We start from the raw sequence: 18,701 nt of genomic DNA, 5'->3' as shown, positions 1-18,701 counted from the left end.
TCAGTGGCAATCCTAATGATGAGGAGGGTGGGGAGGAGGGAGGGAGGGGTGGTGCAAAGTTAAGGCAAAGATACTCCCGTTTGGCACGGGCTGCAAGTTTAAAAGTTGTTTTCTAGGACAATAACTGCATCACCTGCCAAACGGACCCCAGGACAGATCTTGGATTAAAAGCAGTTATCTGAAGGTACAATTGGTTTGGGGGGTCAGATTGTGGGTACAGAGTCGCTATAATCTGTTAGCTGAAAGGGCAGTGTACACAGGGCACTTGTCAGGACTGAACATTTGCTCAACTGTTTGTACATCAGCTCAATTAAATCACTGACAGCAGCACGTCGATGCTGATGTCTAAGGTGTACCAGTGTTACCAGCAAACCTGTCCATGAAGCACTAACAGGTATTAAACATGGCAGTCTATCAGGAGATCAAACTGACTAGTGTGACGATAAATAAAAAAAAAAAATATATATATACAACCCCTCCCCCACTGAACTGGTCCCTAAAATAAATGTATTTTTAAACTTTCTTGAAAATGTGGAAAATGGCTACAAAACCTCTAAACTGTCTAATGTAAAAAAATAAAGTAATTGTAAAACAATTGTAAAAATCACAGATGCACCACCTCGTATGGGCGTGCAATAACCAAGGTACAATTACGTGTAAATTATATTTAATTTCCCAGAATCACGTATAAAATCTAACTTTTATTAGATATGCATTAAAAGTAAGAAAATTTATTAAAACAAGTGTTCTATACATATGAAATCGGCACTTCACAACAGATCTAGGGTGTTGACCCTCTGATGGACTGTATACTTAGGGATAGATTAGCCCAGATGCATAAAGATGAAACCAGACTTCAGAAAAATTTGCAATAAACAAGTATCTCTGTCTCAATCCAAGTCTCTACGCGTTTTACCCAGATATGTCCCTGGGATCATCAGGAGACCTTCACAAAACACAATGGTTATTGTTTAGAGATTATATAGAATAGTTGTGTTTAAATAAATAGAAAAATCAGATGAATATAGAGTAGGGTAGGAGACAAGTGGGGATATATATAGTGTGTGTACTCTGTGTGTGCGTCGGGTGTTCACCCTGGCCCGGCCTCCAATAAGCACTTGGAGCGACAGGTCAGGATAACCCCAAGACACAGACAAACCACACACAATACAATCAGGAGTACACTTTTATGGCTGCAGTCTTACACGTCAGAAACTGTATGTATGACCAATAGGTATAGCAATGTCCCTCAAAGACAGTCCTTTGGGGTTCAGGTTAGATACCAGTATCCTATGATGTCACAAGCCACATGTAAATATGATAACATACATAACCTCTATGATAATCTATGGCAACCATGCATATACTAGCTATGTCTGCCAAGTACTAGAGGAACATCCAATCCTGGAAGATGAAAAAAAGTCTCATACAGCAGGTACAATCACAGAAACTGGCAAGTGCATGAATCATATATACTGACAGTGCTTGCCAAGACAGCCATCATGATAAAAAGTCACAGTGCAGATATGGTGCACTCATCCCCACAGGGATTACTCACTACCCCCAGCGTGTCCAGGATGGTGATTCTGGTGCCCTACCCTACTCTACATTCATCTGATTTTTCTGTTTATTTAAACACAACAATTCTATATAATCTCTAAGCAGTAACCACTGTGTTTTGTGAAGGTCTCCTGATGATTCCAGGGATATATCTGGGTGAAACGCGTAGAGACTTTGAGACAGAGATACTTGTTTATTGCAAATTTTTCTAAACTCTGGTTTTATCTTTATACATTTGGGCTAATCTATCCCTAAGTATACCAGTCTATCAGAGGGTCAACACCCTAGATCTGTTGTGAAGTGTCTATTTCATATGTGTAGAACATATGTTTTAATACATTTTTTACTTTTAATGCATATCTAATAAAAGTTAGATTTTATACGTGATTCTGGGAAATTAAAGTAATTGTAAATCTGAATTAATAACAAAATATAGAAAGTTTTTATTTTAATTTGTTAATTATTCAAATTTTCTTGAAACACATTCTTAGTAAAATAAATAAAATACTAAAATATCTCATAAATCCTAAATTGGATAAGTAAAAGCATCCCAAATCTTTTACCACAAAGTTTGACAGGTTAGATTTGAACTGGTGATAAAAACAAAAATACGTTTATAGTGGGAAATAAAGCAACCTAATAATATAGTGTTATGCTGCGTTTACACAGAACGATTATCGTTCCAATTTTCGTTATAACGATCGCATTTGAGCTATAATCGTTCCGTGTAAACACAGCAAACAATCAAGCAACGAGTGAACATCGTTCATTTTGATCTTTCAACATGTTCACAAATAGTCGTTCATCGTTCGCAGATCGCTTTGTGTAAACAGTCTTTCAAAGATTCACCCTATGTAAAAGATGGGCTTAAGCGATCTTAAAAACAATCGCAATAACGATTTTTCTTACGAATCTTCTTACGATTTTTCTAAAGATTTATTCATCTAAACGCTGATTGTTATAAGAACCAAATCGTCGCTTCAAATTCGTTTAGCACTCCCCCTGCAAGAGAATCAAAACTGGACCAGTGATGTGAATGAAGGGGCAAGTGCCAGGGCGCATTAGCTTTATGGCACATTAGATTAGCCAGCTAAGCAGTCAGTCACAGTTATTTCCATCTTTAACCATAATCTGGCAGCAGAGGCACGGACCATTTGCTTGGCTCCCAAGCCTGATGACAGCTATGGCCGGAGATGGTTGCGATTATGGGCTTGGTTCCTGACTGCTCAAAGACACCTGGAAAAGCCACAAATCTTACTATTGTGAGGTGCATGAGATACTAGATACTCATACTGACATTACTGCTGAACTCTGTACAACAATAAAATCCTGTTTTATTTAGTTAGCCATGTGCTTAACTACAGTGATCTGCTGCATAAGCAAATTACACCCGGTCAAACCAGGGCATTTTAGGTCAGCGCACTGTAAAGGCCACTCATGAGCTGTCCTGGAATGAAGGACTTATAGGTTCAGCTAATAACCTTTCAAACAAAAAAGACCTTGAACAAAAACAAAAAGATTTTTTTCTCTCTTGGAACCAATAGATAGTAGCAGCACTCACCCGGTCTTGTAAAACAGACACTGGACGATAAAAGCAGGGTATTTCAAGTGTGTTCTGCAAAAGAAGTGACGGCATTTCACGTGTCAATACGTTGACACGCGAAACAGCAATCGCTCCTTGTTTGTGGAATGCACTTGAAATGCCCAGCTTTTATTGTCCTAATACAGTATCTGTTTTGCAAGACCTAGTAAGTGTTGCTATCTAATTCTTGCTACTCAAGACATTCAGTGTTCACGACTGAGCTCTGCATCGCCAAAGCAATATAATCCGCACAGACTGTACAGTGATGTGTCCTGTGTTAACGCAGTAAATACATAGTAGTACCAGCTACCTCTGCCCTGGGGGTGTTACATTAATATGACATTTACTAGATCTTTATAGCAAAGATTAGGGATGGTCCGAAACTGCCGAGATTAGGGTTCGTATGAACCCGAACGCTTGGCATCAGATTCCCGCTCTCTGCCTGCTCCGTGAAGCGGGCTGATACAGCAGGAGGACCGCCTGGAAAACTGGGATACAGCCACGGCTATGGCTGTATCCCAGTTTTCCAGGCGGTCCTCCCGCTGTATCCACTATCTCCACGGAGCGACCAGACAGCGGGAATCATTACCGAGAGTTTGGGTTCGTACGAACCCTAACCGAACTCGGTTCGAACCATCCCTAGCAAAGATTATCTCCCACAAATGGAAATCTATTATTATTGCACTGGCATTAGACACTCTCTGGATGTGATCTCCTTTTTTGTATTTTTTCTACTTCATTTTGGTCAAAAGCCTGGATTCCTGACCTGCATGGACTGTGCATTAAATGTCTGTAGGCAACTTTTTCTTTTGCACACCAACATCCAACACACATCCTTTTGAAATGTAGATTTCTTTAAAAACAACATTAAAGCATACTAATCCTATACTTAAAAACCTCCCCAGACCCTCAAAAAAAAAAATAATGTAGACAGAAGAGGTAGGACTCAACTTTCTTCTCTCTATGCTGTCAGATTGGAAAAGAAGATGGATGAGGAAGGAGGATGTAGGAGAAAGCCGGGAGAACGAAGGGAAAAGGGAGAAAGAAGAAAGAAGGAGGATGAAAGAAAAAAAAGAATAAAGAATTTGGGGGCAGCAGAAGATACCAAAGCTAGGGCAAGCCTTACACAACGAAGACAACGAAAAGCTGCAGATTATAGATACATTTGTCTACCATAATTTTGTTCTGGGCTTCATTGATAACTCTCTCAGGGGTATCCTGTCTCTAATAACTCTCTCAGGGTATCCCGTCTCTAATAGTCTATCCCGTAAAAGATACCTCTCACATGGCAAGCGTGGCAACATCCTCAGAAAAAGTCCTGCACACACATGATCTACCTCAGTATGCAGAAGATATGAATGTTACTAAACTTGGCCAAAACTGTTTTTACTGACCACAACTATTAGTCACGTATTATAATGATCAAACAGCTGTTTTGGCAAGGGAGGTATACCTTTAGTATCTACACTGTGCTTAACAAATACTGACTGGCCACATTTCTGCAAAGAGATTAGGACAGTAGCCAAATAACATTGCCAAGACAATTTGTATAATAGAGGAAAACACAAATTCTACAGTGAATTGATACATTAAAGACTTCAAGGAGAAAGAGTCCTGAGAGAGTCTCAACTGAGTGCTCGGTTTGTTAGTCTTATTGATAAAATTATCAAAAATTTGGAAAGGATAGTTGAAATTTCGTCAACAATAGACCACAAAGACTAAGCTTTTCTCATTGTTCTGTCGTCGTTTGCATATACAGGGATGGTAGACAGGCTATCATTTTCTGCTGCCTCTAAGCTGATGTATGCAGAGACCACACATTGATCTGTCAGTGCCCCTAAATGAACTATGAGCCAAGCTTTTATTGATCAACCTGAGATTTATTGGTCTAAAAATGCAAGTTCAAGTTTCACGTAATCAATAATGAACTTTTAAGCTGATACCACTGTATCCTCCAATCTTTCCTACAGCAAACCTCTGAAAACCTCTATATACTTCTTGCCAATGTGCATGCATAAACACCCCATTTTAATAATGTTCTTGGTTTAATTACATGTTTAATGACTATCTTGTATTTGTTCTGTCAAACCATTTGTCCTTGTGGTTCTACTAATCTACTCAATGTAATCTGGTCCCTGATGCTCTGGCTGTATGCCTAGTGCACAAGAATGCAAGTCAGTGTCTAAATCTCTGTACTTCTTCCAAAAAAGAAGCCACAGGATAGACATACAATATTATCAATAAACAGCATTTTCTTTCGTATATTTAGTAATTTTTCTAATTATTCGGCTACACTGTATTCTTCTCAGATATATTTAGGTTATATACTGGCAGAATAGTATGCCTATGTATACCCTCCATTTCTCTGCTGGATCTATTTAGTTCAATTAAAGGAGAAGTCCGGCCAAAATTTATTTTTTATATGTTATTACTTATGGAAAGTTATACAATTTTCTAATGTACATTAATTATGGGAAATGCTCATATACTGCTATTTCCCTTAATTTAGTGTATCAGGAAGTGTTAGAATTCTCTCAAAAGCAGTGACGTCACGACGAATGGTGTAATTCCTATAAAGTGTCCAGCAGGGGGCGCTCTATATAGAATTTAATGAGTACCATTGACTTCTATATATAGTGCGCCCCTGCTGGACACTCCATTGGAAGTACAATGAATGTGTGTATGTAATGTAATGTTATGCACTGTACTTTGCGATTGAATACATTTATGGAATACTTTGGGGAGCAAGTGTCCTTGCTCCCCAAAGTATCCCATAAATGTATTCAATAAATACACTTGCAGGGCACCGAGCAGGGAGGGAGAGAAGTGCCATGTACCTCCCCCCTCGGTGCTGGGCACATATACAAAGTACTACTCCCCCATTATCTGCAGATAATGGGGGAGTAGTACTTATGCTATCTGTCGCCGCCCGCGCCGCCGCTCACACAGGGGCAGCTCTTCATGCCCACTCCACCTCCACTCCCCCTCCCAGCTTCAAACACTATGGCCCCACTGACTCCCCGCCGCCCGTGTCGGCCCGATAGTGTGAGGAGCGGCACGGGCGGCGGGGAGTCAGCGGCACGGGCGGGTGGCGGGGAGTCAGCGGGGCCATAGTGTTTGAAGCCAGAAGGGGGAGCGGAGGAGGAGGGGGCATGAAGAGCGGCCCCTGTGTGAGCAGACACTTGCTCCCCAAAGTACTCCATAAATGTATTAAATCGCAAAGTACAGTGCATAACATTACATTACATACACACATCCATTGTAATTCCAATGGAGTGTCCAGCAGGGGCGCACTATATATAGAAGTCAATGGTACTCATTAAATTCTATATATAGAGCGCCCCCTGCTGTACACTCCATAGGAATTACACCATTCGTCGTGACGTTACTGCTTTTGAGAGTATTCTAACACTTCCTGATACACTAAATTAAGGGAAATGGCAGTATATGAGCATTTCCCATAATTAATGTACATTAGAAAATTTTATAACTTTCCATAAGTAATAACATATAAAAAATAAATTTTGGCCGGACTTCTCCTTTAACGGAACATAGTTTACTACAGACTGTAATCAATCCATTTCAAAGAATACACTACACTCTGGTAGACTATAGTTAATTCAATTCATTGACACCAATGGACATAGAATAGGTATGCCCTAGTATTTGTCGGCATACTGCTCGACTAGAGTGCTAACATACAGCCCAAGTATAGGATACTTAACGGTGTAGCCTGACCTTAAAGGGAAACTATCAGCAGGTTAGACAAAACTATGACGTCTCGTTGTCTCCCTATTGTGTACAGGGGGCTGAGGATAAAGGTACAGTAAGTCTCTTTGAATCATCCTCGGTGCAGGTTCTGTGTATTTTGTAGTTATATCCACAAGCTAATTGGGTGCTTTGGAGCACTGGGGACAGGACTACCACCCTCAGAGCACAGATCCTTAGAAAGATTGGGCATGCTGGCTTTTAAAATAGCTGCACATTTGTTACCACAGAAGATATGATGCCACCAGACCTCTCTCCTGATTTAAAACATATGCAAGTTTAGGAAGAGACAAGTGTATAGTGAAAGTACAAGAAATAACTGAACAAGTCTACTATAAGTTACTGGAAGATGTTAGTAGGTAACATTTACTACTATCCTTTGTTTTGTCATAAATGACTCATATGTATGAGATACTATGGCCAGTCTATGGCTTTATTAACACATAGGAAAATCCTCAAACCAAAACAAAGTTTAGTCACCTGTACCCATGAAGGGGTGCATTGAGTAAATGTTTACTTAGCTGGCAAACGTCTATTTTTTGGCTCTCAGCTTAGCCATATGACCTAAAATATCCTAAATTTATTTCCTGACTGCCTTCTGAGGAGGTCATTTCTAAGAGGGATTAATAAAATTGGCTTGGGGCTTAAATGGTGCGGTCAGGTGTCTGGATTTAGGATGCTTCCCAGCACTTGCTATTCTAGGCATTACATTCTCTTTGGGGATGTGGCAATTTGTGATAGGTGACATTACAAATAAAATATAAAACACAACTCTGATTTTGCTTAAAGGGATTGTCTGGTCAGATATATTATATATATATTTTTTTTTTTATTACATATGCCAGGGGATGGGTTGCTTGAAAAAAAAAAAAAAAAAAAAAGTACACTTATCTCATTTGTATCTTACCGCTTTGTCCCTGCTTTGTTGCCACTTCTGAGTTATGGGGATGTGACGTTGCAGGCCCCCTCAACCAATTAGCCCTGCAGTAGCCTTCCTCAGTCACTGATTGGTTGGGCTGGCCTGCAACCTCACTGTCCCAGAACATGGAAGTGGACACATAGCAGGGTCTGAGATGCGGGTGATAGTGCAGGAGGTAAGTGTATCTTATTATTTTCAAGCAACACATCCATGGGCATGTCTCAAAAAGGCCCCTGCCCAAACAACTCCTTTAGGGTGCGTTCACATGTACAGGATCTGCAACAGATCTGCAGCAGATTTGATGGTGCAGATTTGAAGCTGCAGCAGATTTCATAGTTCAGATTGGATTTGCAACTTCAAATCTGCGCCATCAAATCTGCTGCAGATTCTGTTCGTGTGAACACACCCTAAGGCTATGTTCACACTACGTATTAGACCGGCCGTTCCGAACGGCCTGTCTCATGGCTCATGTACTTAAGTACCGGCCGGATGATCTTTCCGGCCACAGAGCTCTAATGCGAGCACATCAGCGCGCGACCGCATCAGAACTTCCCATAGCCCACAATGTGGGCTGTGTGAACTGACAGGTCTTTTAGCGGCCGGAATTCACTGAATTCCGGCCGCAGAAAATTGACCTGTCAGTTTTTTCCAGCGCCGCACAGATCCTGGCCGGAACGCATACGATGTGTGTATGCTCCGGCCGGGATCCCATTGCACACAAGGCTATGTTCAACTCCGCAAAACTACGGCCGTAGTTCTGCGGCGAGAACTACGGCCGTAGATTTACGTAGTGTGAACATAGCCTAAATGACGATATAATGACAGAAGTAGGTTAGTGTTTGAACAACAAAAGGTGAATGAGTCCATCAGATTTGGAAGATAAAAGTCTTTTCCAGCTTTATTTCAAATCCTCATAAAACCAATTTAGTCAAACAGTGCAAAAAACCTTCTCAGTGCATAGACCGTCAATGTGGTATATTTCAATAAATGCATCAGTTGTGACCAAAAATATGCTGGCAGTCCAAGCAGGAAATTAAAAGTTAGCATCTGTGAACACTTATATGACATACACCACATGGACATGAGGAACCCTTCATTGGCATCCAGGCACTTTATAGAACGGCATTTTCAATCATTCCAAATTTATGTCATCAGGGTGTGATCACACGTACAGGATCTGCAGCAGATCTGTAGGAGATTTGATGGCGCAGATTTGAAGCTGCAGATTCAAAGCAAATCAATTCTGGGCCATCAAATCTGCTGCGGATCTGCTGCAGATTCAAATCTGTGCCATCAAATCTGCTGCAGATCCTGTACGTGTGCACGCACCCTTAGGCTGCCTTTACACAGAGATATTTATCTGACAGATTTTTGAAGCCAAAACCAGGAACAGACCATAAACAGAGAACAGGTCCTAAAAGAAAGACTGAGATTTCTCCTCTATTTAAATCCATTCCTGGCTTTGCCTTTAAAAATCTGTCAGATAAATGTCTCTGTGTAAAGGCACCCTTAGGGTGCTAACACACACGACCGATGCACAGCAGATCTGCAGCAGATTTGATGGTGCAGATTTGATGCTGTGTTCAGTTATTTACATTAAATTTGCTGCATATCTGCTGCGTATCCACTGCAGAAAATTCACTGCAATACAGTGTGTGTGTGTGTGTGTGTGTGTGTGTGTGTGAAGCTACCCTTAAGAAGGTTAATACACAAGTAAAAAGGGGGAAGGGGTATTAATCACAGACTGCATGATCGGGAAGCATACTGAATACACCAGTTAAATACATGTCATCCTAATGGGTTACTTCTTATTTATTACTTCTTATTTATTTATAAGTCTACGACAGCTGTGTTTCTCCTACACTGGATACTTAGCACTTATTATATGGGATTTACATTCATTTGCAAGAGAGAAGTGTTTTTAAAGGGAACCAATTAGTCCAATTGGGCTGATCTGGTACCCTGGAGCAGCCCGCAACTGCAGCAGGAGCTTTATACCGGAGAAAATTAAGTTTTAATCCAAGGACACACAGCAGGCAGAGGCGGGCAAGGTAGTCATCTGGGTGGCTCCCCGCCTGTCACTCATCCCCAATGACGGGCAGAAAGAGGTGACTACACACTGACAGGTAGCCGCCCAGATGACTACCTTCATTTTAGCCGGTTTAAAGCTTCTGCTGCAGCCGCGGACAGTACGTGCTGCAAAGAAGCGCATCCCCGGCCCCGAGCATACATTACCTGCTCTGCGCCGTGGCTGCATGTGAGGCTCCCCATCAGCCAATCATTGCACGGCAGCACTGATTGGCTGATGAGGAGCGAGGAGCGTCACACACAGCCGCGGTGCTGAGCAGAATGTATGCTCGGGGCCGGGGCTGCACAGAAGCTTCTGTGCAGCCCGCAGCACGTACTGACCGCGGCTGCAGCAGAAGCTTTATAATGAAGGCCAAAATGAAGGTAGTCATCTGGGAAGCTGGGCTCGGCGGGGGGTTAAAGGGGCCGGGTTCCATACAGGTAGCGGATCCGCTGCGTGTATGGGACACATTCAGCTTCTCACTACAGAATCCGCAGTGGATTTCTCTGCAAACTGGCAGCGTGAAATCCGTTGCGGATCCAGTACTTGTGAAGCTACCCTTAGGCAATATAAGAAGCAGAAAAAGAATATAAAAATATAGTAACAGAAAGCAAAGTTGTTTTACCTTTTCATGGTTTTCAATAATTATTTCCACCACAATGTTCTGAAATTTGATATCCAGGATGGCTGCTACAGTCTCTTCTTGAGGGCGTAGTAGAGTAGGCCCAAAAACTACCCCCAAGTTGGCAACAGTCATCAAGTTTTGCTTGTGATTAGCAGCAACACTAAAAGAAAATATATAAGAACAGCTTGTGAGTTAGTACACTGTAACTAAAGCCAACCCGCCCAAACACTGTCAGAAGGCCATGTTTCCATTACCAAATCCCTTATAGAAAATAACACCTATAAAATACATACAGCTCACTGTATCAGTAATATTTCATATATGTACAATACTAGATGTGTTTTTTTAGCACATTGTACAGATGATCGATTAGAATGAGATATGAGGGATTTGGAGGCCAAGTCGATATTCTGAACTCTTTGTCAAGTTATCTAGTTTTTGCAGGATGGCAGGGCACATTATGCTGCTAACAGAGACCACAGCCTTGAGGGTCCATAACCCTACAAGACCTGATGTTGTGGAGATACTCTGACCCAGTTGCGTAGCTATCACAATTAGGCCCTTGTCAAAGATGCTCAAGTCCTTATCCTTGCCAATTGTTAGGGTGGGTTTACACTATAGAATTCTTGCGGATAAACTCTGCGGAATTCCGCCGGCTGTAAGCGCTCACGGATGCGTGTCTTTCCGCCGGCTCCATAGACACCATTCTATGGGCTGGCTGATTCCGCATTCCGTCGAAAGAATTGACATGTCAGTTCTTTCGGCGGAATGCCGAATCAGCCGGCCCGTGGAATGGTGTCTATGGAGCCGGCGGAAAGGCGTGCGCCAGTGAGCGCGTACAGCTGACGGAATTCCGCAGAGTTTATCCGCAAGAATTCCGCAATGTGAACCCACCCTTACTCCAATATATAAACTTCAAGAACAGACACGCTTGCTGCCTTATACATTCCACCTTTTAAGTTGCTATTGTCATAAGATAATCAATGTTATTCACTTTACAAAACACATTATATATATATATAAATAAATATACACACACACACACAAACATTAAGTACAGATATAAAATATGTACTGGGAAATGGAGGACTGCATTTGTACTCTTTAAGGTTATAGTTTTGTGGGAAAGCAACAAGTTTTTTCGGGCTACCATAAAACCTGGGAAACCTGGTACAACATTTCTTATCCTAGATAAACTCTAAAACGGGCTCGGTATTTACATATCTAAAATAGAACAACATTTTTAATTATTAATTATTATTAGTTAATAATATTAATTATTAGTTGCAATATTGGCAAATAATGTTGGCTGGCTCATGGCCACCTCAAAGAACTGTGAAATTTGGCACGCCATTACACTAGAGGAATGCAGATGAAGTATAACACAATATACAAAATGCATCCTAGCCATGCTTACATTGATATGTCCGTGTCCGTGTCTGGAAAGAAAGCCTTCCCATAATGCAATGCTTTTCATAAAGCTCTAAAATTACATCTTAGATGGTAAAATCCGTAAATGTCAAACTATTAGAACCCACATTTTTCTACAGAACTCATCCACAAGCCAAGTCTCACAGCAATGCCTCTTGTACAGAATAAAAAGTATCTATGTACCAATCCTTCCTTCCACGTCTATGTACATGAAAGTGGTAATATTAGAAAACTGGGGAAAAAATTTCAATATAGGGTATATCTCTCAATAAGAAACGTTTTGTTAAAATCCACACACTAAAAGTAGACCTTAGGGAATGCAACTACACTGCCTTTTCTTACACTACTGAAAAGGAGAAAAATCTATACAATACAGCAGATGCTGCGATATGCCACAAAGCAAAATTCGTTCCCCATCCACGTTTTAAAATATTAATAAAAAAAATGCATTGTAAGACACTTTTTGGCTGTATAGAAAAAGCGTAGTTGACTACACTTAAGATCAAAAATTAAAACGGAAATCAGTGAAATGTAGACAAAAATGTAATGTGAACCCAGCCTTTACACAAACTGTGGGATGCTGTGTGTACACTGCACCATGCCAGTAAACTTAAAGGGGTACTCCAGACAAGGGACTATTTTTTTTTTTTTAATGTGTGCCCAGGGATGGGTTGTGTGAAAATAATAAAGCACACTTACCTCCCTGGCTCCAGCATCACCATCTTACAACTCTGTCCCATTGTTCATTTGCTTTAGAGTCCTGGATCGGTGACGTTGCAGGCCCGACCCACCCATTTACCGAATGCAGCAGTGTCCTGTCTCAGTTGTTGATTGGCTGGGTCGGCCTGCAACATCAAGGACTCAAGACTCTGAAGCGGATGATCTAGCGGAAAGGAGTGGTAAGATGAGGGCTGTAGTGCTGGAGCCAGGAAGGAAAGTGTGCTTTATTATTTTAAAAGACCCATCCCTGCAGTGCAGTCACCCGCTGTTCTCCTGTAACTCTCAATCCTGTGACGTCACGATCCAATTCAAATATGTCGGCTCAACCAGTCGGTAACACCTTTGCAATCACTGCGCAGGTAGTTCCTGTCGGGTCATGCCATCACAGGTGGCCGGAAGAAACAACAGATAGGATGGTGATAGAGAGCAGTGGCACTGCGGCTGCAAAGACACGGGGACAGGAAAGTACCCCTTTAATGCACTCAACTAACTAATATCACTCTTGCATTTTTAAGTGTGGCCCACTACCGATGTAGTTTATAAAAATGAGCCCCCCGGTGAAAGTAGTGGTCAGGGCTATTTTAATTTTTGTTTTATTTTCCTCTCCAAGAGCTATAACTTAAAGCGTAACTGTCATTTCTGGGTCATTTTTCTGAAAACATTAAATATCAACAGTACAAGCGATTTTAAGAAACTCTGTAATAGGTTTTATAAACCAAAAGAGTTTCCTTCTGGACTGAAAAAGCAATCTCCCAGCCTCCCCCCTCACTTCAGAAGCAGCAGGATTTCTCTGTCCATTATGTGGCTATGGAGAAGGGAGGGGCTGTGAGGAGTGACTGAGCACGGAGCAGTCCTGCACAGCACAACACCCTGCAATCTTCTCTCAGTAATTTCATAGATAAGCACTGACCTTTCTGACACCTGAATTTAGCTTTTTAGGTGCCCAGAGAGTCTACAAACAGCTGACCTTCATGTCACCTCGTCCTGCTCCCTCATCTCCCTCGGCCCCTCCCCCCTTCATAGGTTTACAATGGAGAGAGCAGAGCCAGTCTTCACTGGCTTGTCTGTAATGAAGACGTGTTTGCCTGATAATGCACAGATAAGAAGTCAGGGGGGGAGGCTGGGAGATTGCTTCTTGAGTACAGAAAGAGGCTTTTTTTGGCTGATAAAACCTATTACAGAGTTTCTTAAAATCACTTATACTACTGATTTCTGCAATAAAAAAAAACATGACAGTTACGCTTTAAGCTCTGAAAATATACCAGACAAATTAGAAAGGAAGAAGAGTATGGGAATATTAAAAAAAACCTTTTTTTCCCAATACTAGCATTACTAACTCAGCCTTCAACAGTAACACACAGTTGTACTAAATAAAACAAAAACACATTTCACAAATTCGTGAAAACAGGACCCCTACAGATCACAAAAGGTTTCGTGGCCAGATGTGCTTTATTTTATGTTTAGACTTTATTTTTACAGCTTGAAGAGCCAAAGACCTTGTACAGGGTTGAGGCGGACAACTTAATTTCTATGGCAGAATGACATTTCTTTTAACCACAGGCTCATGAACAAAAGAAACTAAAGTGATTCTGCAATAGAGGTCCAAAAGTAACAGCTATACATGAGACTGTTTCATAAGTGTCAAAGATAAAAGCTCCTTGTAGCTGTAACACAACAAAGAACCACACCATGTACTGACAAGAACTGCAAAAAAACTACTACTGCTATAACAATGGTACGTACACTGATTCAGGAGCCAAATAAGACTCATGGCCTTTTCTGTGGATTCTAACCCCAAAAACCCACAGCAAAAAGTAAGCAAGACACAAGCTACTTACTTAAATTGGTAGTAAAGCACGACCAATCACATCTATCATATGCCTAGCTGACTACTTGCTGGGTTGCCCAAAATGTAAATAACCCCTTTTGAGTTTATTTTTTATCCTTCCAAAAATGCCATAACTCTTATGTTTCTAAATACAGAGCCATATAGGAGCTTGTTTTTGTGGGACAAATTGTAAGTTTTTCCCCCTTTACAATGTTTACCGTGCAGGATTAATAACATTATATTTTAATAAATTGGACAATTCTGCATGTAGCGATAAGAAACATGTTTATTTTTTATTATAGCTTACATTTCATTATTTGCAAAATTGCACTTTTGTTTTGTGCTCCTCGTCTTTAACCCCTTAAGGAGAGAGCCTAAAATGACCTTAAAGGGGTACTCCAGCGGGGGGGTGGGGGCACTTTTTTGCTGGGAGGAGGTGGGCGAGGGAAAAGACGTCCACTCACCTCCCCGGTTCCAGCGGTGGGTCCCACTTCGCGGCGCTCCGGTGCCCAGTTCCCAGCCACTTCCGGGTGTCTGACGCGGGCCTGAGATGTGAAGTCTCAGGTCCGCTCAGCCACTGAAGGAGGCGGGATCCATTTTAAGTCCGCTCAGATCCCGCCTCTGTCACTGAGTAGCTAAGCGGACCTGAGACGTGACGTCTCGGGCCCGCGTCAAACACCCGGAAGCGGCAGGGAACCGGAGCGCCGCGATGCGGGACCAGTCGCTGGAACCGGGGAGATGAGTGGACGTCTTTTCCCTCGGCCACCTCCTCCCCGCTCCTAGCAAAAAAAAGTGCCCCCCCCCCCCCGCTGAAGAACCCCTTTAACCTCTTCAAGACAGAGCCTAAAATGACCTTAACCCCTTCAAGACAGAGCCCTTTGAAGCACTAAAGTCTGGGTCAAATTAATGTGATGTTCCTCCCCGCCTTCTGAGAGCCATAGTGCTTTTATTATTCCACCTACAGGGCTGGTTGGGGTGTCATTTTTTGCGCCATGATCTCGGTTTTTTTATTAATATCATATTGGTGTAACAAAAAAATTTTGATTGCTTTTTATTTATTTTATTTTTTCCGTTTACGCTGTACGGGAACAATAATGTTATATTTTAAAAGATCGGACAATTCCGCATGCTACGATATGTAATGTTTATTTATTTATTTATATTGGGCAAGGGGGTCTTTTACATTTTTATTGGAAGGGGGTTTATAAGGGTTTTTTTAATACTTGTATAAAACTTTTTTATTACACTTTCCCCCCCCCTCACTTTTATCACTGTAAAATATGCAATCACTGTAAAATATACCATAGCATAGATCAGTGTTATCGGTGATCTATGTATAGATCCTGCCTGAGAGCAGACTCTATACTTGGATCGCCCATCCGACAGGACGGAGGTAAGGAGTTTACCCCCGCCTATCGGCACATGCAATCTGTCACTGAGCACCTTAAACGCTGTGATCACTGTAGATCACGGCGTTTAAGGGGTAGATGAGAGTCGGCTGCGGGATCACAGCTGACTCTCATTACCTGCGGCCCTGGACTTTGATGTGAGCGGGATCGCTATGCTCCCGCTCACATTAACCCCTTCACAGCAGGAACGTATATATATCTAGATTACTGATGTGAAGGGGTTAAGGGACCACACCAATTTTAAGTTTTGCATTTTTGATTTTTCCTCCTCGCCTTCTAAGAGCTATATCTTTTATTTTTCCCTTTTACAGAGCCATGTGAGGTCTTGTTTTTTTCAGGAATATGTGTACTAAGTAATGACGGCTTTCAATCTACCAAAAAATTTATGATGAAAGCCCCAAAATATTATTCATGGAGTGAAATTGGGATAAAAAAAATACAATTCTGCATATTTTGGGGGCTTCTATGTTTACATAATGCACTTTACGGTAAAACTGACATGATATCTTTATTCTATAGGTCAGTCTGAATAGCGCAATATGCATGTTTACATAGTTTTTCTAATGTTTTACTATTATTATTAACAGTAATATACCAATACCAAATAGATAAATCTTAAATGGCCTTATTGTGACTCTTACTTTTTCATTTTTTTGCGCTATGATCTCTAGTTATTATTCGTATCACATTTGTGTAGATTGGACGTAGTGATCATTTTTACATACATAAAATGCAATAAAAAAAAAAAAATCAACAATCCTGGATTTTTGTTCGGGCTGTTCACTGTGTGGGAATAATATTGTTTTATTTTAATAGTTCAGACAATTACACACGTTACCACATATAATATGTTAATAAATATTATTTTTAGGTATTATATTTATTTATAAAATGGGAAGGGGGGTTAGTTAGACTTTTATTGGGGAGGGGCTTAGGCATATTTTTAAAAACATTTAAGTTTTTTTTTTTTTACACTTTTTAAAGTCCCCCCCAGGGGACTATTACATACATATATTAGAATGCTAACAATGATCACTGTTATGCCATAGCATAGCAGGGACCAGTGGTATCTGCGATCTTCCGATAGAGCCTGCTTCATAGCCGATACCCCGGCAGGGTGTACATCAATGCCCGTTTGCGCCAAGGCACAGGCTGCGGGGGTGTAAATGTACGCCCGTGGTCGTCAAGGGGTTAAAAGGCCATAGCACTGGCATTTTTTCAGCTACAGACCTATACGATCTCTTATCTTTTGCAATACCGATTGTACTTTGCAATGACGGACCTATTTGTTTCCCATAAAATATGCTGCAAGACCAGGGAAAAAAATTATTTGCGGGGTGAAATTAAAAAAAAAATAAATATTTCTTGGTTTGTGTTATCAATGTTCCTCAAGTCTGTACGATTGCAAAGATATATAACATAATATAACTTTTATTTTATCTGACTGCTTTTAAAAACATTTAAACCTCTTAAAAAAACTAACTAAACCTTACTAAAAAAAGGTAAATGTGTTTAAAACTGCTCAATTACCATTCTTATAATGCTTTTATTTTTTGGTCTATGGGGCTGTGTGAGGCGTCATTTTTAGTGGTCTGTACTTTCTATTGGTACCTGCGTATATGCGACTTTTTGATCACTTATTACAATTTTTCCAGATTTGATGTGACCAAAAATCATCAATTTTTCACTTTGACTTTTTTGCGCTTACGTTTTTTACTGTGTGAGATTAGAAATGCAATGATTTAAAAGATCAGGCAATTCTGCATGCAGCAATAGAAAAAAATTATTTTTATTTATAAAATGGAAAAGGGTGGGTAATTCAATTTTTTTTTTATTTACACTGTAACCAGAAGTTCTCCTGGGGGACTTCTATGATCACTGATCGGTCATAAAAATCAATGCACTACATATGTACTGCATTGATCCATTAGATCAGTGCTTGATTACTACAGGCTGCTTGAGCCCATAGTAATTGAGTGCCGAGTCAGGATCAGCATCAATGCAGCGCTGACTGCCGACCCAGCCACAAGCATGGATCATCCCTCCGCAAATCATATCACGGAGAGGCGATCTACCCACTAAGACCACCACAGATGCGACTTTAATAGCATTTAAATGCAGCTGTCAGTTTTGATGGCGTGACCCTTCTCTGAATTCCCCCTGGCGGAGCTGTGACATACCTTTATGTCATGGGTCGTCAAGGGGTTAAGGGATCTCATTCATTGAGTTAGATTGCCAATACTGATCCATGCAATGCTATAGCACTAAATAGATCAGCAAGATCAGGGGTCTGCCTGAGCCAGCGATCAGAAGAGTCACTATGGCCATTCAGCCATTTCAATGCCAAAATCTCTTTATATTGCAGCATTGAAATAGTTAAATCAATCATCCACATAACTCGCGTTGCATGCCCACTAAGGTCAATTCTCCATTATGTTTGTTAGTAAAGGCTTGCTGTTTAGTTTTTGAGCTTTCAATCTAATGGAAAAGTCATTGCCACAATACTCCTTCCTAGGATGATAGCAGTTACGATGCTGAAACAGATCTTTTGGAGATTCTGTGCAAAATATAGATTGCACTCAGTCTTGATAATAATGATAATAATGATAATAATAATAATGATAACAACAACAACAACAACTATTTAATTTTATAGCACCAACGGATTCCACAGCGCTTCCTTCCTAACCTTTCTCGGCCCTTTTTCTCTACATTCAGCCATTTTTGGTCTTGGCACAGAAAAAGGACACTTTAACTTCTGGGCAAGATCTGTGTTAATGAAGTGCAGAAC

At 40.9% G+C, this 18,701-nt stretch overlaps 1 protein-coding gene across 3 annotated transcripts in view; it reads right to left on the bottom strand.

Moving 5' to 3' along the window:
• Positions 1-18,701, bottom strand: part of ARHGAP26 (Rho GTPase activating protein 26) — a 270,292-nt gene that overhangs the window by 109,717 nt on the left and 141,874 nt on the right. For all 3 annotated transcript variants that reach the window (XM_069971820.1, XM_069971829.1, XM_069971833.1), the window contains exon 18: positions 10,523-10,682. In XM_069971820.1, coding sequence (XP_069827921.1) covers positions 10,523-10,682 — 160 coding nt within the window. The remainder of the gene's footprint in view (positions 1-10,522; positions 10,683-18,701) is intronic.

The sequence above is a fragment of the Dendropsophus ebraccatus genome, chromosome 1, assembly GCF_027789765.1.
Source record: "Dendropsophus ebraccatus isolate aDenEbr1 chromosome 1, aDenEbr1.pat, whole genome shotgun sequence".
NCBI classification, from domain to species: Eukaryota; Metazoa; Chordata; class Amphibia; order Anura; family Hylidae; genus Dendropsophus; species Dendropsophus ebraccatus.
This window is presented reverse-complemented; position numbering and strand designations above follow the sequence as displayed.